The following is a 25,872-nucleotide window of genomic DNA, read 5'->3' on the forward strand; positions in this document are numbered from 1 at the left end:
TGTGGGAAAGTGCTCTGATTCTTTTTTGAATTTCTACTCCTAGACCCAAAGAGATTTTCCAAGTGGGCCCCTTTAAGGAAACTATCCTTTCTCTGAGGTTCCAGGTTCCTCATCTCACAGTTCTGGAATTGTCTTATGAAGGTGTAGGTGTTACATGTGTGCAGGCTGGTTGGTGGGTTTGAGCCACTCTGGGAAGACCCTCTCTTCCTTGCCTCCTCTCCTCTTGTCAGCTCCCCAAGCCTGTCCCAGGGGTTCTCATTGTCCAGGCTTCCTGAGCTTTTGCACAACCAGGAGCCAGTGGTTCTCAGGATTACACCACAACCACCAAGCAAGCCTCACCCACCAACTACCTCCTCCTTCCCTGCAATGTGCTGTCAATCACTGTGCAGCACTGACCTCTGCTGGCCATGTCTGGTATGACACGATGGCTGCCCTCTCTTCTCACCCAGCAAGGACTCCCCCAGCTTTCCTTTGAGTCTCTCAGCACAGCACCGCTGGGGCTCAGAGCCCTCAAACTGCCTGCGTGGCCTCACCACCACCTACTCTCCAGCCTCACTTCTCACCACTCTTGCCCTCGCCCTCTGGGCTCCAGCCACACTGCCTTCTCGTGATTCTGCAGTCACCATGTTCTCTCTGTCCACAGGTACCCACATAGGCTGTTCCCTCTGCCTGGAATGCTCCTTCTTCTGCACCCTCTTCTATTTAACTCTTCTTTAGCCTCTCAGCTCTATCATCACTCTCAGCTCCACCATCATGATCCCTCAGGGAATGTCCCCACAACACAGGTTCTTTACAGCACCAAGTACTTCTTAATTGCAGCATTTACCACTGTTGTAATTTTACATTCCATCTCCCCCGCCTCCCCACCCCCATTACTGAGTTTGGCATGAAGTAGGCACTCAGTTAATGTTTGCTGAATGAAAGAATGAATGAATGTGCCTCACCTGAGCTGACATCTTCTCCTTTAACCTTCCCCAGTGACCTCAGCTCTCCCTTATCCTGAGGGTCACCTCTGCCCCCCAATGACCCAGCTCTCCCCTCATCCTAAGGGTCACCTCTGCCTGCTCCTCTCAGGATATCCCTGCAGCAGTGTGAAGATGCTCACACCAGCCTCTTGAGTCTCCTCTTCTCCAAACCTCAGCCCCAACTCCTTCAGTCTTTCTTTGTGATGGTCCAGTCCTTAGTCCAGAAGTGGACAGGGCCCTCCAGATGAGGGTCCTTTTGTTCTGAGGATTCACTCATTGACCAAATATCCATCGAGTGTCTGCTCAGGCCAAGAGAGGTGAGAAGAATTGCCAAGGCCAGGCAGCTAATGAGTGGGAGGGTGAAGTTCCAGATCGACCTCCTGGAACACCTTTCTCCTCCTCCACCCTGGGGGTCCAGAAACACACCTTAGTGTGAGGACAGTGAGTGGATAGCCCTGAAGATGCACCTGGGAGGGTGAGGCTTGCCTTACCTGTATGGCCTCAGCCTTAGCCTCGTCTTTCTCCTGCATGGCCTGCACAGAGGGCAGGGAGAACACGCTCTTCACACATGCATTCACCAGCTCTGACCTCTCCCGCAACCCCAGGACTGGCTGCTTGTGACTGGAGAAGAGACAGGAAACAAAGGCATCGAGTGAGGAAGTGGGCCTGTTCTGGAGGAGAGGAAGCTAAGGATGTAGGGTTGGGGTGAGGGCCCCCTGAGATGCAGACTCCATAAAAGGAGGGGAAGAGGTGGAGGGGGAGGGAAGTGGGGTATGGGTGTCAGACAGTCCTGGCAGGGACTGGGCCAGGGAAAGGAAAAGGTGAGGAGTGGTGGGGGCACCATGGAGAGGCCCCAGAAGAGACAGGCAGAGCCTGGGGGAGTGGTAAGAAGAGGGGGGCATCGTGGATACCTCAGCTGGGTCAGGGTCTCCATGGCCTGCCGGCGGACGCTGCTAGAGAGGGAATCCAGTGGCTCCTCTTGGATCTGCCTCTGGAGAGGGGACCCCAGAAAGGCTGATGAGAGGGGCAGGGCCGCTCCAGACCTCACAGGGAGCAGGCCACACAGCCCCTCAGCCTGTACAGAACGCCCCCACCAGTGCCACACCCTGCCGGCTTCCAGGAGCTGGAGAGCCCGCTTGCTGCTCAAACCCATCCCTCACTTCAAGGCCGCCACAAACACCCTACGCCCTAACCAGCTGTACCCGGCATGTAGGGCTCAACAACAATTATGTCAGCAGCCTTGTGGTGGGGAGGCTTATTTAAAGCATGGACGGACCTGATCAAAAAGTGACGTACATGGCCCTTGAAAGTTGTCTGGTTAAATTCCTTTAAAACATCCTACAAATTACTTCTCACTTCCACTTTTGATCTAGCACCTGCACACAGTAGGTGCTCAGTTAATGTTAGTTAAATGAAGATGCAAAGCGTAAGGATTTTTTTTCTCTTTTTAAGGGAAGCCAAATATAATTTTGAAAACATCAGTGGTTATCACTGGCAAAACCCATTCTGGCAGATGACTGAGCAGTGACTGTGTTTAGCAAAATGGTGAGGAAACTTTCTGAAGTTTCCCACCAGGAGGAATTTCTGGGGAAAGAATGTGTTAAATAACAATAACTGTTTCCGGGTGCATAAGGCTTTACAGTTAACTAACCATTGGGTTGTGCTCCTCCCAGCAACCCAATGATACAGGTATTATCACACCTACTTGTGAGGTAAGTGGGAGGCTCAGAAAAAGAAAGTGACTTGTCCAAGCTCCCTCAGGAAGTTAGAGGTGGAGCTAGGACTCAAGACCAGGTGTCCTGCCTCCTCATCGTGTCCTCTGCCCACCTCAGACCCCTGTCTCTTCAGTGGGCGGCCTCAGCCCTTCCGCCCACTCTCCACCCCAGTGCCACAGACCCGCATGTGACTTCCGCACCATCATCTTCTTCATCAGGATCTTCTTCTCTCCTTCTGGTTCCAGCAGATTCTGACCCATCTGGAAGGTGACGACATTCTCAACCTTGGGGGCAGCAGAGGACAAAGCCACAGAGTGAGCACCACACTGAACCTAACCCTCAGGGGTTTCTGACATGCCACCCATTAACCACCCAACACATTCACCTGTTCCTCCCCAGCTGCCAGCCACCTGCACCGGCTCAGGAGAAGTAACAAACCACAAGGGGAGCTTAGAATGGGGGGTGAAGATTTGAGAAGATCACAGTGGCAGGGGGTGGGTGGGGAAGGATAATCCCTCAAGGTCAGCATTTGGAGGAGGACAAGGTGTTGGAGGCTGTAAATCATTCCCCCACCTCCAGTCAACTAAGGGAGGAGAAAAGCAGCAGCTGGTGAGACAGGAAAGGTCCTAACACCTGGGACCTGAAATTCTACCATTAGCATCACTTCTTAAGGGCCTTGTAGTACATACTAGTCAGGTTAAGGCATTCTGCTACCCGAGAGAGGGAACACATTAGCTGATGTCCAGTTAATCTATGACCTCCTGCTATCTTATGGAAGAAGCAAAAAAATAAAATAAAATAAAATAACTTCATATAATAAAGATAACAAAAGACGCTCATCTGATGGAGAGGGTGGTGGGTTAAAAATGACCACAAGTTCCTTCCTACTTTGCCTGTCAAGAGATGGAGTCTATTTCCTCTCCCCTTAAATCTGGACTCATCTTACAATTACCCTTAACTAGTAGAATGCTACGGAAGTGATGCTGTGCCAGTTCCTAGCCTAGCTCTTAAGGGAACTGGCAACTGGTAGGTTCCTCTTTTTCTCTCTGGAACTCAGCCTCCATGCTGTAAGGAAGCCCAGGATAGACTACGGAATGATGAGAGACCATGTGCAAAGAGGCCCTGGGTGATGAAGAGTCATCTTGGATGTTCCAACCCCCAACAGTGATCTCAGTCTACACCACGTGGAGCAGAAGAACCACCCAGCTGAGCTTAGTCAAACCTCAGAACCATGAGAAATCGGGCATCTCTAATCCATACTTCCCAGCAGAGGGAAATTTTAAGCCTGTAAGTTTTGAGGTGGTTTGTTAAACAGCAACTGATAAACAGCGAGAGTAATGGTGGAGGGATGGCTAATTTAGACCAAATGGTCAGGAAAGGCCTGTCAGAGGAGGTAACATTTACTCTGAATTCTGAATGGCAAGGAAGAGCTAGCCATGTAAGAAAGAAGGAAGAAGGCCTACCTGTCTCCCCAAACTAGAGTATCAGTTCACTGTTGTATCCTTAATGCCTAAAGAGCGCATAGCACATAGCAAAGGCACAATAAATTGTTTAATAACTAAATAAACTCTCTTTGTACAGGCACCACGCTCAATGCTGTGCATCTGTTATCTAACATAGGCCTCACTGCAACTTTATTGCACCCATTTTATAAATGAGAAGAACCTTCCTGGCAGAGGAAACAGCAAGTACAAAGGCCCTGAGACAGGAATGAGCTTGGCATTGTGAGAAACAGAAAGAAGGCTGATGTGGAGAGAACAAGATGGGCAACTGAAAGAATGTCACAAGATGAGGACAGATGCTCCCAAAATGCAGGGCCTCTTCTTGGTCCTGTCACCCTCCCCCCTACTCCCACCCTGCACTGTCCCAGGGACTGGAGCTTGCCCCTAAGCAGCCTGGGGCCAGGGCCTCCCTCCTGCTGACTCCCCTGGTACTGGCTGCCCATCTGGGTTCCCTGTGTCCTGGCCTAGGTGGATTCCTTGTCTCTGGACTGTGTCCACATTTCAGTCTTGCCCACTCTCCGTTTGTCACAGTCATGGTCGCCAGCCTGTCCAGTCTGCCTCCGCTGGCCCTCACCAAGTTGTGCCTCCCCTGCTGGACTGACCTTCTCTGGCCCCTTGCAGCCTGCTGCATAGCCAAGACCTGGGTTGGGTCTGATTTGCCCTGAAAAAGGTCATACCCAGCCTTTCTGTCCCTTTCGGAACCCCTCCCACAATTCATTCAGTGATTCAAAAAACTTTTATTGAGCACCTACTATGTGCCAGGCACTGTTCCAGATGCTGGGGATAGAGTTGTGAACAAGACAGACAAGAATCCTTGTCGTTATGGAGGTTACATTCTAGAGTGGGGAGGCTGACAGTAAGACTGAATACGCAGAGCGTATAGTGTATCAAATGGTGGTGAGTCTGATGGAGGAAAAAAAAAGCTGGGCAGAGGACCAGGGATGTTAAGTGGTGTGTGTGGGATAGGGTGGGGGGAAACCCCAAGAGAGTCAGCTGGAGGTTGAGCCAGAGGCATACCATGTTGCTGCCATCCTCTTTCTTTCCGGGCTTCTTCACCAGGCAAGAGGGCACTTCTTCGAAGACTCCTGCATGTCACCATTTCAATGAGGAGACAAGAGGGAGGGTAAATATATGGGGTACATAGTCCCCTCTCCCCTCCTCCATGCAGGGCCCCTCCAATCCTGACTCCCCAAGCAGCCAAAGACGGCTTTTGAAAGTGTAAATTAGCTCATGTCACCTCTCCTGTCCTTAAAACCCTTCAGTGGTGCCCCAATTCACTGAGTACAAAGCCAGCATCCTTGCCAGAGCCTTCAAGGCCCTGTAGGGTCTGCAACACATCCTCGCCTCCGCATCCCTATCTCCCTCTGTTCTCCCCTCTCTCACCGTGCTCTGGCCACCCCTGCCTCCTTGCAGTCCCCAGAAAGCTTCGTCGCTCAGGGCCTTAGCCCATGTGGTTTCCTCTACCTGGGCTGCCCCCTGCCCCAACCCCTTGCCCAGCGAGGTCTCCCCTCCTTCAGTCTCTGCTCACCTGCACTCCTCAAAGGGCCTCCCTGCACCCCCAAGCTATACGAGGTCCTCCATGACCCTCTTCATCATCCTATTCTCTTCTTTCCACAGTTATCACAATTTCTAATTAAACATTTGTTTGTTATAGTAGATTCCTGCTGCTTTGCTAGCCCCAAACCACCTCACTTTTCTTTAGGTGAAAGAATCCCTCTCTTTCCTGTGGGTTGCCCATTCCATGTAGCTAGGTGAAGATGAATTCTGCAACCGCCACCCATCAGCCCCTCTTCAAACAAGGGTAGCCTGGAACCCAAGCTTGGCTAATCCTAGTGCTCTGTGCCCCTAGACACAGGGGCTGTTCCACGGGTGGACACCTCGCTGAGCAGGGCCCATAGAGCCCCTTATGGGAGTCGAGAGTATCAGCGAGGGAGAGAGACCTCTCTCCTTCTGAGATCGCAGAGAGGCCTAGAGCTTCAGGGCATCTTGGCCACCAGAGGACGCCATGGAGGATGGAGCCGATAGGGAGAAAAGCAGAGATGAGAGGGAGCAGAGAGAGAGAGAGACATCTGATATTATTTGAACTTTTGGATTAACCCTGTTTATAGCAGCCATATCCCTTGGACTTTTTAGTTACATCAGCCAATGAAGTCCCTGGTTTGCTTAAGCAACTTTGAGTTGGATTTTTTTTTAAACCGTGTATTTATTTATTTTTTATTGTGCTCTAGGTGAAGGTTTACAGAGCAAATTAGTTTCTCATTAAACAATTAATACACATTGTTTTGAGACATTGGTTGCCAACCCTGCAACATGTCAATACTCTCCCCTTCTCGACCTTGTGTTCCCCATTTCCATCCGTTCAGCTTTCCTGTCCTCTCTTGCCTTCTCGTCCTTGCCCCTGGGCTGGTGCACCCATTTAGTCTCATATGCACAGTTGAACTACATGTATTATTGTTTATTTTGTGGGCCTGTCTAATCTTTGGTACTGAGTTAACAGGGTGTCCGGGGGCCATATTCTCAGGGTTTCTCTAGTCTGTGTCAGAACAGTCAGTCTGGTCTTTTTTTGGGAGTTTGAATTTTGTTCTACATTTTTCTCCAGCTCTGTCTGGGACCCTCTATTGTGATCCCTGTCAGAGCAGTCGGCGTTGGTAGCCAGGCACCATCTAGTTGTGCTGGACTCAGTCTGGTGTTGAAATGGATTTTAATCTTTTACAACAGAAAAGGACATTCTTGCAATGAAGAATCCCAACTTCATGGAGAGAGTCTCTTATAATAGTTGAGTGGGTCCTGGGCTTTGTCTTCTGCCCCCTAAATGATTCTTAATATATAAATCATATATCACCCCTGCTTAACACTACTGAATTAACTAATTATTTAGCGCCTATCACTGTCTAGCTAGGTACTGGAGAGTCAGGGGTGAATAAAACAGATAGAATCGTAGTTCTTGTGGAGTTTAAAGACTCGTAGGGAAGACACATTAAATATATGTAAGGTTCAGACCCCAAGAGGCCACCTCCCTGCTGCAGGGCGACACCAGAAGTAAATCTGCTGCATACCCACACCAAGGGGATTTCTTCAGATTTCCTTATAGATATATAGATAGATAGATAAGTAGATAGTTTGAAAAACAAAATCAGCAAAACTGACCTAGTTGAAATATGTAAAACATGGCACCCTATGCCTGAATAATGCAGAAAACCCAAAAACCAAACCCGTTGCCTTTGAGTGGACTCCAACTCATAGATATCCTATAAGACAGGGTAGAACTGCCCCATATGGTTTCTAAGGAGCACCTGGTGGATTGAAACTGCTGACCTTTTGGTTAGCAGCTGTAGCTCTTAACCACTACACCACCAGAGTTTAGAATAATGCAGATTCTTTTAAAATGCGATAGAAACTTTACTAAAACTTACATATGCTAGACCATAAAGCAAGGCTCAACAAATTTCAAAGAATTTAAATCACATAGACTATGTTCTCTGACCACAGTGGAATTAAACCAGAAATCAATAACAGAAACATATCTAGAAAACATTTAGAAATTAAGCACTCACTTCCAAATAACCCATGTATCAAAGAGGAAATCACAATAAAAAACTAGGGAATATTTTGAACTGAATGATAATAAGAAATGAAACCTATCAAAATTTGTAGGAGTTACTGAAGTCATGCCTTGAGGGAAATTTACGGCCTTAAATGGATATTTTAGAAAATAAGAAATACAGAAAATCAATTATCTAAGCATTATCTCAAGAAGTAAGAAAAAAGTAATAAATTAAAGCAAAGAAAATAGTAAAAAAGAAAAATTAAAGAGCAGAAATTAGTAAAATGGAAAGTATACATACAATAGAGAAAGACAAAAGCCAGAGGTTCTCTAAAAAGGCTACACAAAACCCACAACTAACAATTTACTTAATGTGAACAATGCTTTCCCTTATCAGATCAGGAACACAGCAAGAATGTCTGCTCTCACCATTTTTATTCAACATTGTACTGGCAGTGCTAGCCAGTGCAATGAGGCAAGAAAAAGAAATAAAGACATGGAGATTGGAAAAAGAGAAGTAAAACTCTTATTCACAGAACAACATGATTGTCTACGTAGAAAATCCTATGGAGTCTGAAAATAGAAACTACTGGAATCAGTTTAGCAAGATCATAGGATCCAAGATCAATATATTTCTATGTACTATCAACAAACAATCAGAAAATGAAATTTTAAAAAAAATACCAATTACAATAGCATCAAAAAATTCTTAGATGGCCCACATGAACCACAGCCTCTTCTAGCCTGAGACCAAATGAACTAGATGGTGCCCAGTTACAACTACTGATCATTCTGACCAGGGACACAATAAAAAGTCTTGGATAGAATGGGAGAAAAATGTAGAACAAAACTCAAATTCATAAAAAAGACCAGAATTACTGGACTGATAGAGACTAGAAGAACCCTGGAGATTATCACCCTAAGATACACTTTTAACCTGGAACTAAAACCACTCCTGGAGGTCACCTTTCAGCCAAGTAATAAATTGGCCTACAAAACAAACAATAACACCTGCAAGGAATGTGCTCCTCTAAACAATCAACTATACCAAACCAAATGATCAACATTTACACAAAAGCAAAAATAAGAAGGCAAGGAGGTGCAGGGAAACTGGATGGATGGAAAAGGACAGGCAGGGTGGAAATGGTGAGAGTGCTGACACATTACGGGTATTGTAACCAATGTCACAGAATAATTTGTGTATGAATTGTTGAATGTAAATCTAATTTGCAGTGTAAAGTTTCACCTAAAACACAATAAAATATTCAAAAAAAAATTCTTACGGATAAATCTTACAAAAGATGTGCAAGAGTCATAAACTGAAAATAATAAAACATTGCTGACAGAAATCAAAGAAGATCTAAATAAATAAAGAGAGATACCAAGTTCATGGATCAAAAGAATATTAAAATGTCAGTTTTCCTCTATCTGATCTATAATCAGTGCAATCCCACTCAAAATCCCAAAAGGCTTCTTTTGTAAAAATTGACAAACCAATTCTAAAATTCATATGGTAAATCAAGGATCTAGAATAGCAAAAATAACTAAAAAAGAAGTATAAAGTTGGATAACTTACACTACCTGATTTCAAGACTTATAAAGCTACTGTAATAAATTTATCTTGGAGGAAGTACAGCCAGACTGCTCCTTAAAATCGAGGATGGTGAGACCTCGTTTTGCTTACTTTGGACATGTCATCAGGAGGGACAAATTGCTGGAGAGAGACATCATAATTGGTAAAGTAGAGGGTCGGCAAGAAAGAGGGAAACCCTGAATGAGATGGACTGACACAGTGGCTGCAACAGTGAGCTCAGACAAAGCAACACTTGTGAGGATGATTTGGGAATGGGCAACGTTTCTTCTGTTATACATAAAATCACTGTGAGTCAGAGATGATTCAATGGCACCTAACAACAACCATAATAAAGACAGTACAGTATTGGTGAAGGGATAGACACATAGCTCAATATAACAGAATAGAGAGTCCAGAAATAGACTCACATATATATGGTCAATTGACTTTTGAAAAAGAGGCAAAAGCAATTAAGTGGGTAGTCTTAAAAGCAATTAAGGGTAGTCTTTTCGGCCAATGATACTGGAAAAAATATATGACATTAAAAAAAAACAGAACTTGGATCCATATCTCATTCCATATAAAAATTAACTAAAATTGATCATAGATGTAAATATAAAACCTAGAACTATAAAAACTAAAAAAAGAAAACATAGGAGAATATCTTTCTGATTTTGTGTTAGGCAAATATCTCGTACATACGACAACAAAATCATGATCTGTAAGAGAAAAAAAATTGATAAATTAGACTTTTTCAAAATTAAGAACTCTGCTAAGTGAATGAAAAAACAAACTACAGAATGGGAAAAAAATATTTGTAAATCATCTGTCTGATAAAAGACGTATCCAGGATATATTTTAAAAAAACCTGAAAAACACTTAAAAAATTAAGAAAACAAGCCAATTTTCTTTAAAAGGTCAAAAGATTTTAACAGACACTTCACCAAAGATGATATATGGATAGCAAAATAAGTACAAGAAAAAATCCCCAGCATCATTCGTCATTAGGGAAATGCAAATTAAAACCAAAATGAGATACAACTACATACCTATTAGAATGGCTAAAAGTAAAAAGCCTGATAATGTCAAGTCTTGGAGATGATATAGAGTGACTGGAGTTCTCATATGCTGCTGGTAGGAATGCAAAATGACATATCAACTTTGGAAAGTTTCTTAAAAAGTTAAACATACACCTACCATGTGATGTAGCCATTGCAATACTAGATATTTACCCAAGAGAAACAAAAGTATACATCCTTACAAAGACCTGCAAGTGGATTTTACATGGTTTGTGATAGCCAAAACCCGGAAACAACCCAAATGACCATCAACAAGTGAACTGATAAACAAATTGCAGTATATCCATACAATGGACTGCAACTCAGCAATAAAAAGGAAGGGACGCTGTAACAAGAATAAATCTCAAAACAATTTTTCTGAGTGAAATAAGCCAGACAAAAAGAGTACATACTGTATAATTCCACTTATATAAAATTCTAGAAAACACAGACTAATTTACAGCAACAGATAGCAGGTAGTGGTTGCCTGAGGACAGTGATAGGAGGCAGGATTAAAAAGGGACATGAGGACTCTTTTAGCAGTAATGGATAGGTTTGTTATCTTGCTTGAGGTGAATAGTATGGGTGAATGAATAAATATGTAAAAATTTATCCAACTGTAAACTTGAAATAAGTGTAGTTTATTGTATGTTAATTATACTCAAAAAAGCCATGTTTAGTGGTAATCAAAAACTTCCTCTTACCGTCCACTCACTCCATCCCTCAAATCCTCAAGACAAGATGGTTTTACAGGTGAGTAAAGAATGCATAAGACTGAAGCTGGACCCCTACCTCACACCATATAAAAAAATTATCTCAAAATGAATCAAAGGGAGGCGGGGCCAAGATGGCAGAGTAGTCAGGCCCTTCTGGTGGACCCTACTACAACAAAGACCAAAAAAAACAAGTGAATCAATTACATATGACAATCTAGGAACCCTGAACATCTAACACAAAGTTGAGGAACCAGACTGAGTGGCAGGGGGAGGGAGAGAAGGTTTGGAACCAGCGAGGAGTTGCCAGACCTGACCTGGTGAGAGCCTGAACCCTTCAGGCATGAACAGCTCATGGGTAAGCGGTGACGCAGACAAGCAGTGGTGCTTGGGAGGCGCATTCTCTGCACCAGGAGAGACCCAGTGGCAGAGAGCCTACACAGTTACCCAGAACCAGTGAGAAGCAGCCCTCAATCAGCAAAAGACAAATACTTGTGTATGGCCTACTGCACGGATCAAAAACACCCCCCTTAGGGAAAACCTCTGTCCCATTTACCTCCCCACTCCCTACTCTGCACTGGATCCCTGACCAGCTTCAGCAGTTGCCGTGTCCCCAGGCCGGAAGTAGGATCCGTCTCATGTCCTGAGCCATTCTCCTGGCCTTGGAGAGTGAACAAATTAACAAAAAGTGGAAAAAATAAACTGCTGGCTCCCCTAAGCCAGGAACCCAGGGGAGGCACAGTTCCTTTGCCTAGGCACAGGCATAAGGGATCCATGGACTTTGAGTGCCTTTCCCCCTGCAGAAACTTGTGTGGGCCCATTTCAACAGCGTAGGCCCTCATTACCGCAGTACAACAGGGTATATACCTGAAGTCTAACTGCAACTCTTTCAGGTGTGAAGTGGTAGGTTATTGACATTTGACCCTGCTATGCCCGTTAAGCAGGGTCTTCACCTACCACATCAGGGGCCTGAGGACTGGTGGCTCCACCCACGCCACCTAGCCGCCTGCAATAGGGGCCCAAGAATAACAGATGCCCCCTAGTCCTTACTACCAACAGAACTGGGTGCTCACAGTCCAGCTGCAAAACCCGCCCACCTATGCACTCCAGGAAACAGGGACATGCCTTCCTCCTGGACACTCGGGGGCAGCCGTCTGCCCTCTGCCTTGCTCAGAGTGTATCCCCCTGCTGCAGCCAGATGCATCTGCCTACACCAATCACCCATGCCTGTCTAGGGCTATAGATGAGAGCCTACACCACACACTTGGTGGCTACCTACCTGGGCACCTGAGCTGAATCCGTACAGGAGAAGTGGGTGGACTCCTGAGCTCACATACCTAGTAACAGATCTAACCACCTGGTGACAGAACATTAGAGCTTCAAAGGTGCCAGTAATCAAACTAGCTTATACAAGCAGCCTATCTGGGTATATCGAAACAAAACAAGAAGCTAAGACACAGTAAGCAAACATAACATTAATAAGTATAATAACTTATTGATGGCTCGGAGACAACAGTCAATATCAAATCACATAAAGAGGCAATCCACGATGGCTTCAGCAAGCTCCCAAAATAAAGAATCCAAAAATTTTCCAAAGGAGGAAAATTTCCTGGAATTTTTGGAGGCAGAATACAAAAGATCAAGATACAGAATTCTTCAAAAAATTGGGAAGGAAATCAAGCAAAATGCAGAACACACAATAGAGGAAATTAAAAAGATTAGAGAAGACCATAATGACAAATTTAACAGGCTGCAAGAATCCAAAGAGAGACAGCAATCAGAATCTAGAAGATTAACAACAAAATTTCAGAATTAGAAAACTCTATAGAAAGTCATAGGACCAGAACTGAGGCATTGGAAGTCAGAATGAGTGAGATTGAAGATAAAGCACTTGACATCAACTTATATGAGGAAAAATCAGATAAAAGGATTTTTAAAAAATGAAGAAACCCTAAGAATTATGTGGAAATTTATCAAGAGGAATAACCTATGAGTGACTGGAGTACCAGAACAGAGGGGCACAACAGAAAATACAGAGAAAATTGTTGAAGATTTGTTGGCAGAAAACTTCCCTGATATCGTGAAAGATGACAAGATATCTATCCAAGATGCTCATCAAACCCCACATAAGGTAGACCCCAAAAGAAAGGCACCAATACATATTACAATCAAACTTGCCAAAACCAAAGATAAAGAGAGACTTTTAAGAGCAACTAGGGATAAACAAAAAGTCATCTGCAAAGGAGAGTCAATAAGACTAAGCTCAGAGTACTCAGCAGAAACCATGCAGGCAAGAAGGCAATGGGATGACATATACAAAGCCCTGAAGGGAAAAAAACTGCCAGCCAAGAATTAGATATCCAGCAAAACTGTCTGTGAAATATGATGGCAAAATTAGAGCATTCCCAGAAAAACAGAAGGTAAGGGAATTTGTAAAACCCAAACCAAAATTACAACAAATACTAAAGGGAGTCCTCCAGTTAAAAATCAGTAACGTCCGATAACAACTCAAGACTAGAACACAGGACAGAGCAACCAGATATCAACCCAGATAGGGAAGTAAATCAAAGCTAAAATATTGGAAATGGGGAAACAGATGTCAATGCGTAAAAGATGACAACATTAAAGCAAAAAAAGAGGGACTTAAAAAATGCAGACATAGATTTTGCATATAGAGAGGAAGTCGAGGTGATATAAAGAAACAAAAGACTGGTATAAACTTAGAAAATAGGGGTAAATATTAAGGGAACCACAAAGGAAACTAACAATCCTACCAGTCAAAATAAAAAACTAGCAAAATATAAAGACTCAGCAAATACAAAATCAACGACAATGAAAGAGATGAAAAGAAAATACATAAAGAAAAACTACTCAGCACAGAAAATTAAGTGGAACAAAGAAACGGTCAACAACACACAAACAGAGACATCTAAATGACAGCACTAAACTCATACCTATCAATAATTACGCTGAATGTAAATGGACTAAATGCACCATTAAAAAGACAGAGAGTGGCAAAGTGGATTAAAAAAGAGACACACTTTAGACTTAAAGACACAAACAGACTAAAACTCAAAGGATGGAAAAAATATATCAAGCAAACAACACTCAAAAAAGAGCAAGAGTGGCAATATTAATCTCTGACAAAATAGACTTTAAAGTAAAATCCACCACAAAGGAGAAGGAAGGACACTACATAATGATTAACGGGTCAGTAGACCAGGGGGACATAACTATAATAAATATTTATGCACCCAACGACAGGGCTCCAAAATACATAAAACAAACTCTAACAGCACTGAAAAGAGAGAAAGACAGCTCCACAATTGTAGTAGGCGACTTCAACACACCACTTTCAGTGGAGGACAGAACATCCAGAAAGAAGCTCAACAAAGACACGGAAGACCTAAATGCTACGATCTACCAACTTGATCTCACAGACATATACTGAACACTCCACCCAACAGCAGCCAAGTATGCTTTCTTTTTCAAAGCACATGAAACATTCTCCAGAATAGACGACATATTAGGCCATAAAGCAAGCCTTAACAAAATCCAAGGCATTGAAATATTACAAAGCATCTTTTCTAACCATAAAGCCATAAAAGTAGAAATCAACAATACAAAAAGCAAGGAAAAAAATCAAACACATGGAAACTGAACACCACCTTGCTCAAAAACTACTGGGTTATAAAAGAAATTAAGGTTGGAATAAAGAAATTCATAGAATCAAACGAGAATGAAAACACATCCTACCAGAAACTTTGGGACACAGTATGCAGTGCTCAAAGGTCAGTTTATAGCAATAAATGCACACATCCAAAAAGAAGGGCCATAATCAAAACATTAACCCTACAACTGAAACAAGTAGAAAGAGAGCAACAAAAGAAACCCTCAGGTGCCAGAAGAAAGAAAACAGTAAGAATTAGAGTAGAAATAAATGAAGTAGAGAATAGAAGAACAATTGAAAGAGTTAAGACCAAAAGCTGGTTCTTTGAAAAGATCAACCAAATTGATAAACCATTGGTCAAACTGACAGAAGAAAAACAGGAGAGGAAGCAAATAACCTGTATAAGAAATGAGATGGGTGATATCACAACAGACCCAAATGAGATTAAAAGAATCATAACAGAATACTATAAAAAATTGTACTATAACAAATTTGAAAACCTAGAGGAAATGGACAAATTTCTACAAACTCACTACCTACCTAAACTAACACAAACAGAGGGAGAACAACTAAATAAACTCATAACAAAAGAAGAGACTGAAAAGGTAATTAAAAAACTCCCAACAAAAAAAAAGCCCTGGCCTGGATGGCTTCACTGGAGAATTCTACCAAACTTTCAGAGAAGAGTTAACACCACTACTACTAAAGGTATTTCAGAGCATAGAAAAGGATGGAATACTCCCAAACTCATTCTATGAAGCCAGCATAACCCTGATACCAAAACCAGGTAAAGACACCACCAAAAAAGAAAGTTACAGACCAATATCCCTTTTGAACATTGACACAAAAATCCTCAACAAAATTCTAGCCAACATATCAAAAAAATAATTCACCATGATCAAGTGGGATTTATACCAGGTATGCAGGGATGGTTTAACATCAGAAAAACAATCAGTGTAATCCATCCCATAAATAAAACAAAAGACAAAAACCACATTATCTTACCAATCAATGCAGAAAAGGCACTTGACAAAGTCTAACACCCATTCATGATAAAAACTCTCAACAAAATAGGAATAGAGGGGAAATTCCTCAATATAATTAAAGGCATTTATATAAAGCCAACAGCCAACATCATCCTACATGGAGAGACTTTGAAAGCATTCCCCTTGAGAACGGGAACCAGACAAGGATGCCCTTTATCACCACTCTTATTCAACATTGTGTTGGAGGTCCTAGCCAGAGCAATTAGGCTAGAAAAAGAAGTAAAGGGCCTCCACATTGGTAGGGAAGAAGTCAAAGTATCTCTATTTGCAGATGATATGATCTTATGCACAGAAAACCCCAAAGAATTCACACAAAAACTACTGGCACTAATAGAAGATTTCAGCAAAATTTCAGGATACAAGGTAAACATACAAAAATCAGTTGGATTCCTTTACACCAAGAAAGAGAACCTCAAAGAGGAAATCACCAAATCAGTACCAGTTACAATAGCCCCCAAGAACATAAAATATTTAGGAATAAATCTAACCAGAGAGATAAAATATCTATACAATGAAAACTATAAGAAACTACTGCAAGAAAACAAAAGAGACCTGCATAAGTGGAAAAACATACCTTGCTCATGGATAGGAAGACTCAACATTATGAAAATGTCAACTCTACCCAAAGCAATCTACAGATACAATGCAATCCCAAACCCAATCCCACTGGCATTTTTTAATGAGATGGAAAAACAAATCACCAACTTCATATGGAAAGGGAAGAGGCCCCAAATAAGTAAAGCATTACTCAAGAAGAAGAACAAAGTGGGAGGCCTCACACTACCTGATTTCAGAACCTATTATACCACAACGGTAGTCAAAACAGCCTGGTATTGGTACAACAGCAAATACATAGACCAATGGAACAGAATTGAGAATCCAGACATGAATTCATCCACCTATGAGCAGCTGATATTTGACAAAGGCCCAAAGTCCGTTAATTGGGGAAAAGACAGTCTCTTTAACAAATGGTGCTGGCATAACTGGATATCCAACTGCAAAAAACTGAAACAGGACCCATACCTCACACCATGCACAAAAACTAACTCAAAATGGATCAAAGACTTAAATATAAACTCAGAAATGATAAAGATCATGGAAGAAAAAATAGGGACAATGCTAGGAGCCCTAATACTTGGCATAAACACAATACAAACCATAACAACAATGCACAAGCACTAGAAGAGAGACTAGATAAATGGGATCTCCTAAAACTCAAACACTTATGCTCATCAAAAGACTTCACCAAAAGAGTCAAAAGACAACCTACAGACTGGGAAAAAATTTTTGGCTATGACAAATCCAATCAGCCTCTAATCTCTAAAATCTACAAGATACTGAAAACCTCAACAACAAAAAGACAAATAACCCAATTGAAAAATGGGCAAAGAATATGAACAGGCACTTCGCCAAAGAAGATATTCAGGTGGCTAACAGACACATGAAGAAATGCTCACGATCATTAGCCATTAGAGAAATGGCGATCAACACTACAATGAGATATCATCTCACCCCAACAAGGCTAGCATTATTCCAAAAAACACAAAATAATAAATGCTGGTGAGATTGTGGAGAGACTGGAACACTTATACACTGTTGGTGGGAATGTAAAATGGTACAACCACTTTGGAAACCGATCTGGCGCTTCCTTAAAAAGCTAGAAATAGAAGTATCATACGATCCAACAATCCCACTCCTTGGAATATATCCTAGAGAAACAACAGCCATCACACAAATAGATATATGCACACCCATGTTCATTGCAGCACTGTTCACAATAGCAAAAAGATGAAAACAACCAAGGTGCCCATCAACGGAAGAATGGATAAACAGATTATGGTATATCCACACAATGGAATACTGCGCAACGAGAAAGAACAACGATGAAGCCATGAAACATCTTACAACATGGAAGAATCTGGAGGACATTATGCTGAGTGAATTTAGTCAGTCACAGAAAGACAAATATTGTCTAAGACCACTATTATAAGAACTCAAGAAAAGGTTTAAACACAGAAGACAACATTCTTTGATGGTTACGAGGGTGGGGAGAGAGGGTGAGGGTTATTCACTAACTAGATAGTAGACAAGTATTATCTTAGGTGAAGGGAAGGACAGCACACTACAGGGGAAGTCAGCACAACTGGACTAACCAAAGCTAAGAAGTTTCCTGAATGCAATCAAACACTTTGAGGGACAGAGTAGCAGTGGTAAGGATCTGGGGACCATGGTTTCAGGGGACATCTAGGTCAATTGGCATAACAAAGCTTATTAAGAAAATGTTCTGCATCCTACTTCAGTGAGTGGCGTCTGGGGTCTTAGAAGCTTGCAAGTGGCTGTCTAAGATGCATCAATTGGTCCCAACCACCTGGAGTAAAGGAGAATGAAGAACACCAAAGACACAAGGAAAGTAGTGGCCCAAGAGACAGAAAGGGCCCCATAAACCAGAGACTTCATCAGCCTGAGATCAGAAGAACTAAATGGTGCCCAGCTACCACCAATGACCACCCTGACAGGGAACACAACAGAGAGTCCCTGATGGAGCAGGAGAAAGGTGGGGTGAAGAACTCAAATTCTAGTAAGAAGATCAGACTTAATGGTCTGACTGAGACTGGAGGAACCCCAGAAAACATGGCCCTGGATTCTCTATCAGCCCAGAACTAAAACAATTTCTGAGGCCAACTCTTTAGACAGGGATTGGACTGGGCTGTGGGACATGAAGTGATACTCCTGAGGAGTGTACCTCTTAGCTCAAGTAGATACAAGAGACTAAATGGGCAGCTTCTGTCTGGAGGTGAGATGGGAAGGCAGAGAGGGTTAGGAGCTTGTTGAATGGTCATGGGGAATCAGGGGTGGAAAGGAGGAGTGTGCTGTCACAGTATGGGGAAAGCTATCAGGGTCACATAAAAATGTATGTGTAAATTTTTGCATGGGAGACTAACTTGAAATGTAAACTTCATTTAAAACTACAACAATAAAGAATAAATAAATTTAAAAAAATGAATCAAAGACCTAAATGTAAGAGCTAAAATTATAAAACTCTTAGAGGAAAACACAAACATCAATTATGGCTTTGGATTAGACAATGGTTTCTTAGATATGACACCAAAGCACAATCAACTAAAAAAAAAAAGTAAATTTGACATCATGAAAACTAAAAATGTTTGTGCTTTAAAAGATACCGTCAAGAAAGTGAAAAGACAGTCTGCAGGATAGGGGATGATATTTGCCAATTATATATCTGATAAGAGACTTGTATCTACACGACATTAAGAACTCTTATAACTCAATAATAAAAAGACATGTAATCAAATTTCTAACATGGGCAAAGGATTTAAATGGACATTTCTCTAAAGATATTCAAGTGTCAATAAGCACATGAAAAGATGTTCAACATCATTAGCCATCAGGGAAATGCAAATCAAAACCACAAGGCAATATCACTTCACACCCACTAGGATAAATACAAAAACAAAAAAAATCACGGACAATAACAAGTGTTTAGTGAGGATGTGGAGAAATTGGAACCCTCATACACTGCTAGTGGGAATGTAAAATGGTTCAGGCACTTTGAAATACAATCTGGCAGTTCCTCAAATTGTTAAACATAGAGTTACCACATCACCCATCAATTCCATTCCTAGGTATATATGCACATAAAAACTTGTACACAAATGTTCATAGATGCATTATCCGAAATAGCCAAAAAATGGAAACAACCCAAGTGTTCATCAGATGTTGAATGGATAAAGTGTAGTATAGCCATACAATGGAATATTATTAGACAATAAGAAGGAGTAAAGTGATGTTATATACCACAACCTTGAAAACATTATGGTAAGTGAAAGAAGCCAGTCACAAAGGGCCACATAGTGTAGGATCCCATTTATAAGAAATATCCAAAACAGGAAAATCCATAGGGACAGAAAGTAGATGAGTGGTTGCCTAAGGTTGGAGGGCATGGGGGAAGCTGAGGGGTGATGGCTAAGAGGTGCAGGGTTTCTTTTAGTAGTGATGAAAACGTTCTAAAACTGTGGTGATGGTTGCACAACTCAGTCTACGAAGAGGCACTGACTTGTACACTTTAAATGTATTTATGTGTATGATATGTGAATTGTATCTCAGTAAATCTGTTAAAAAAGAGCTGTGGTGGCACAGTGGTTAAGCGCCCGGCTGCTAACAGAAAGGCTAGTGGTTCAAACCCACCAGCCCCTCCGCAGGAGAAATATGTGACTGTCTGCTTCCGTAAAGATTTACAGTCTTGGAAACCCTGTGGGACAGTTTTACTCTGTCCTGTACGGTCTCTATGAGTCAGATTCAACTCAATGGTAATAGGGATGGTTTAATGTTGTTAAAAAGAAAAAGATCAACTTACAGAAATAAAGTTCCTGTACATCATCAGTACCAAATAGGAATTGTATTAGAAAATAAGGTATGATCGGTGATAGCAATGACAACTATAAAGTATCTAGGAATTAATCTATCACTAGCTATGAGTCAGAATCAACTCAGTGGCAATGGGTAATAATGAGTAAATACTTTATGAAGAATTATTTTTAATTCTAATAAAGGATATAGCCTTTATAGAGGAAAATTTGAATAGATATATAAATTAGTAACATTCCAATAAAAATGCCATGGTCTAGTTGTGAGGAACTAGACAAACTTACTCTAGAAGTATATGGACTAATCACTAAGTCAATTTTGAGAAAGAATTTTAAAAAGGGATTCTCACTCTACCGGATATGAATACCATATTTTTGTAAATAATACGCCCACACATATAACTCCCATAGCGCACCTAGGAAAATAACGTGCGAGGTGGTCTCATGGTTGGCAAAAATGTATAACTTGAGCATCATTTGGGTAAAAATATGGTATATATTACAAAGTCATGGTAATTTTTTAAACATCAGACATGGTGTTGGTGCATGAACAAACAAAAATAGAGTGAGAAAAAATATTTACAACATCAAAAACTGACGGGTTAACTGACAGAACGCCTGCATATCAGAGTAAGGCACAGGTTCCAGACAGGACCCCAAGGCCCTGCTCAGGGGGATCTGAAGACTCAGTAGAGGTGAGCTGAGCCTAGAGCCTGCATGCTGCACAGGAAAAACTTTGGCTTGAGATGCCAGGTCTAAAATTTATCAAGAAAGAAATCCTAAATGGAAGGTATAATTAGCGGACTGAATAGAAGTATTATTATTATTTTATGGAAGTGTGACAAGGAAATTGAAGCTCCTGAAGTAGCTTGTCCCAAGTCACACCGTGAGCAGAGGCCAAGTACTAGATCTTTTGTGTATAATTAATATACTGCACATTGTGTATAATATATATGTCCTTTCCCCTCCCTGCCCCGCAAGTCTGAATGCTGACTTCTTGCAGGTCAGTGACCTCTCTGGGGCATTCCTCTTTGCCTTACTCACCCTCAGGGATGTTTTGGAAGACTGTGGTATCCTTGTCCTTGGTATCAGAGGTGGACAACCCCAGTGGGAACTTGCCCACCTCAGGGCTGGTCACCTCACTGCTCCAGCTGTCCAGATTTCCATCCAGGGGAATGGTGCGAATGCTGTTGTCCTCCGAATAATCCTGCTGGCTGCTCAGCGTCAAGGTGGAGGTGTCACTGAAGATGAGGCTGGAGCCTATGCTCAGGGTCTCTTTGGAGCCTAGGACCAGAGGCACGCACGAGGATGGAGAGAGGGCAAAGTTGGGCCCGTGGGTGCTGGAATGCAAGCTGATACCGTCAGTGTAGTCAGGTTTCAGGGTCATGCATGAAGCCTGAGTGAGGGTCTTGTTCAAATCAAATCCGGGATTGTCATTCGAAACCACATTGATGGTGTCTGTGGAGCTTGTCTTCCGGGTTGCACCCAAGGCTCCTTTAGAAACAGACTCAGAGATGTTATGGGAAGTCAAAGTGATGGTCTCGCTTGTGTCTGGGATGGGGGTCCTTGGAGTGGCATCCAGGTCCCGCACAGAGACATTTCCTGAGTCTGGATCCAGGGAGGAGCTTAAGGCTGGAATAAGAAGTGCTTTTGAGCCTGGCCTGGAGAAGCTATGGCCCATCACCAGGGACTCTTTTGAACCGGGCCTTATAAATGGGTTTGATTCAGGCCTGGAAGAATTGGAGTTACTCTGACCCAAATCAAAAATCTTGCTTGAGAGGGCATAGAAGGTTTCCTTGGGATTTGGCTCAGAGTGGCTGCCTGAGCTCAGATCAGGGGCCTCAGTAGAGCCAGGGCTCAGAATGTGATTTGAGGCTGGACAGAGTGTCCCACAGGAGTCAGGCCTTGAGATGTGATTCGAATCCAGGCCTACAGCCTCACCAGAGTGGGAACTGGGGGTCTGGAGGGAGGCTGGAACGAGGGCTTTAGTGTCCCCAGATCTGGGGGTGTTATAAGACACCAGGCCAGGAGTTTCCCCTGAGACAGGACTCAGAGCTGGGTTAAGGTCTGGAACAACAGCCAAGCCAGAACTCGAGGGTGGATTCAAGTCAGGAACAAGGGCCATATCTGGGTTGGGTACGGAGACGGTGCCAGAGCCTAAATCAGGAGCTCCTCTGGCATTGAGACTTGGCGTCATCTCTAAGTTTTCACCGAGAGTTAGATTAACCCCTGGACTCAGGGCCATGCCCAGCCTGGAGGTCTCTCAAAGCCACTGCCCCTTTCTCTCCAACAGCTGACGGTCGGGCTCCCTGCAGTGCTCCTGAGAGAAAGGCAAATGTGGCCATGCCACACCTGGTTAAAGCTTTTTCATGTCACCCCTTAGGATGAAGGCCTTTGTTGTGGTTTACAATGTCCCCATGACCACGCCCATCCCACCTTTCCAGCCCCAACATGCACAGCTCTCCCCCTTGCTTTCTAGGTTCCAGACAATGTGTTTCAGTTCTTTGACCACACCCTACTCCCTGTCCTTGACCACTCCGTACTCACTAAGGCCTCATGCATGACCCTGAATCTTGGCTCCACTGATATTCCTCCCTACTCCTTGTCTTTGACTACTCCTTACCCTGTGTTTTGGACCACTCCCTACTCCCTGTCTTTGACCACTCCCTACTCTCTATCTTTGACCACTCCCTACTCCCTGTCTTTGATCACTCTCTACTGTCCTTTGGATGAAAACAAAAAACCAAACCAGTTGCCTTAGAGTAGATTCCTACTCATAGCGACCCTATAGGACAGAGTAGAACTGCCCCATAGAATTTCCAAGGAGTTGCTGGTGGATTCAAACTGCTGACCTTTTGGTTAGCAGCCAAGCTCTTAACCACTGCACTACTAGGGCCCCCTTTTAAGGTCCTCACAAATTCCATTGGCCTGGGCCTCCTCCCATTGTCCTTTGTCAATCCTACTCCAAGCAAAATATTCACACTTTATCCCAGTGACTCATTTAGTGGTCTAGCCCCTGCAAGAAATGAGTTCCATGATGACAAGAACTGTACATATCCTGGCCCCTGCAGCATCGCCAGCACCTAGAACAGTGCCAGATGCACAGTAGAAAGCCTACAAACACTAGAGCAAATGAGGAACCTCTTCCACCTTAAGGCAGAAAAAAGGAAGGAGGAGCCTTTTGGGTAACCCTACTGCCAGCCAGCTGCACATGACTTGGAAATCTAAGTTCACCAACAAGAATTTCTGAACCTCTGCAGACTGGGATGCACCTAATCAGAGACAAACCCTTAAGTCTCTAGAACTCCCCTTCAAATAGCCATGGTATTAGCTTTCCAAAGCAGCATTGGCAGAGCTGCCCACAGCCCTTAACACTTGGCCTATACTGGGTGAGGCAGGTTATGTGGAGAACCTGGGGCAGTCATCAAAAATGGAGCCTGCCTCAACCCAGCAGTCTGACTGCTAGGTGAGCTGCCCGATCCCTCCACCCCACCCCACCCCTGACACATGGGCCACCCTCCCTGTGGTAATTGTGGGTACAGCTCACCTGTTTGCATGATGTTCTTAAGCAGGAGTGGGCCTCTGGGAGGAGACACAGGAGACCAAGTCAGGGGAAGAGTGGTTTTTTTAGCACTTACACTGAGCAGAGTCTACTGACCAGGCATGTACATCTTCTAATCAAATTCCCCTACAGACACATGCATGCGCACACGCCCGCGCGCGCACACACACACACACACACACAGTCCTGGAAGTTGGATATTAGTGCCCCACTATATACACGAAGAAGTGGAGGGCAAGAAGAAGAGGCTTACTTATTGCATCGGCCCTCAGGGCAGCCATGACCATCTCTTTATAACACCCTCCTGTCTAAACTCTTCCATGGATACCGGTTGTCTTCAGGACAGGGTCCCCAATGCTTGGCAGGACCTAAAAAGCCCTCCTTTCTCTGTCCCCAGACCCCTTTTTACCCTCCTTGCCCCATGATATTCCCTTCCCCACTTCACTCCACCCTCATTCAATTCATTTGGGTTTCTCCAAGAGTCAGGCTCTCCTTTCCCTATCTAACACCTAAAACTTCACCCCTTCAGGTTTTAGTTCAAATGTCAAGAGCCTTTCTGGCCCCCTAGACAAGTGAGGTCTATTTGTAAGTTCCCAAGTTACCTTATTCATTCCCTTCCTGTTGGCGCAGTGGTTAAGATGTCAGGCTGATAACCAAAAGGTCAGCAGTTCAAATTTACCAGCCGTTCCTTGGAAACCCTATGAGGCAGTTCTACTCTATCCGATAGGGTCACTACAAGTCAGAAACGACTTGACTCAGCATCTGGCCTCCCCACTAGATAATAAGTTCCCTGAGGGCAAGGACTATATCTGCCATATTCTCTGCCAACTTCTAATGTTTAGAATAGCACCTGGCACACAGCAAATGTTCAATAAATGTTTAGGTTCATAATTTCACCTTTTTATCTCTTCATTTGTTCATCCATTCTTTCACTGACTCACTCAGTCACTCATTCATGTACTAACTCATTTACTGAATCATATTCTCAAGCCACAAACTTTGCTATGCATCTTTATAGCTTGGCTGTGGAAAGACTATGGATTTGGAGTCATGTAGCCCTGGGTTCAAATCCCAGATTACCCTCTTAGTAGTCTGGGTGAACTTGGGCAAGAGACATCTCCCCTCTGACCCTTGTCTTCCTCACCTCTAAGATGGGAGCATGAAGTCTGCCACACACTGAAACCTTTCCCTCAGTGATAGCTCCTCTCTGCCCCGCCTGTGGGCAGAGAAGATTAAGGCACTCAGTCCAGTGGGAGCTGCCTTCATTCCAAGCAAGTGGTTAAAGCACAGCTTTGCAGCCTGCCTCAGAAGCAGGAAGTCTTTACTTATCAGCAACCCCAGGGGCAATTTTACCCAGAAGCTGATGAAATTTAAAATCTCAGGGCTCCTGCTTACACAGTCTCTTTCCAAGGCCCTGTACCTAATTTTGTGTTCATGATGTTGTCTTCTTTTACTTAAAGAGGGATCTCAAAATTATATAAAGCTTCAAGCTCCTCTCTTGGTCATGCCTCATAAACACACACACACACACACACACACACACACACACACACACACACACACACACGGCCATAGTTAGCAAAGTGACGCATTTTCAACCTGGAAAAATACTGGTCAAGTGAAGCTCCCTGGGTAGTGAGTAGGATCTTGAAAACCTAACCAGCTGGGCCATGGGCGAGGGTGATAATCTCTACTCCACTGGCCCAGCAGATGCACAGTACCAGGTTGCTGCACAGAAGGCCACAGGTCTCAACCCTGACTGTCCCTCTCTATTCCGTGAGAGAAGAGCAGAATATCCACCACCACCACCACCTCCCCACTTCCTCCTGTTCCCGCAATCTTCCTCCTCCATCCTCAACAGACAGACAGGGCTTTACTCAGAGCTGCCTGCCAGTGACCTGGGGCAGCCGTTGTCTTGTCCCCCACCAAAGGGGCCTTGTGCGATAGGAGGAGAGGTGGCTGCTAAGGGCTTGGGCAGGAGCCAAGGGAGCTAAGGGCGCTCCCTGGAGTCTGGGGCCACTACTGACTTGGCAACCACAAGCTGCCTATTGGCCTTTGCCCCAAGCCCTGGGGCCGCAAATGGGGAGGGTGGAGTGTGGCCATAAAACAGCTAGTCCTGTCCAAGACTGAGAGAATTAT

General features: G+C 43.5%; 1 protein-coding gene across 1 annotated transcript in view; it reads right to left on the bottom strand.

Annotated features, from left to right (window-relative positions):
- MROH7 (maestro heat like repeat family member 7) overlaps positions 1-25,872 on the bottom strand; it is a 64,307-nt gene that overhangs the window by 34,097 nt on the left and 4,338 nt on the right. Inside the window, exons 2-5 of the mRNA XM_012554272.1 lie at positions 5,189-5,267; positions 2,881-2,964; positions 1,877-1,954; positions 1,457-1,586 (exon numbers count right to left, since the gene is read on the bottom strand). Of these exons, the coding sequence (XP_012409726.1) occupies positions 1,457-1,586; positions 1,877-1,899 (153 nt within the window). The 5' untranslated portion in view covers positions 1,900-1,954; positions 2,881-2,964; positions 5,189-5,267. The remainder of the gene's footprint in view (positions 1-1,456; positions 1,587-1,876; positions 1,955-2,880; positions 2,965-5,188; positions 5,268-25,872) is intronic.

This window comes from Trichechus manatus, unplaced genomic scaffold, assembly GCF_000243295.1.
Source record: "Trichechus manatus latirostris isolate Lorelei unplaced genomic scaffold, TriManLat1.0 scaffold00015, whole genome shotgun sequence".
Lineage (NCBI taxonomy): Eukaryota > Metazoa > Chordata > Mammalia > Sirenia > Trichechidae > Trichechus > Trichechus manatus.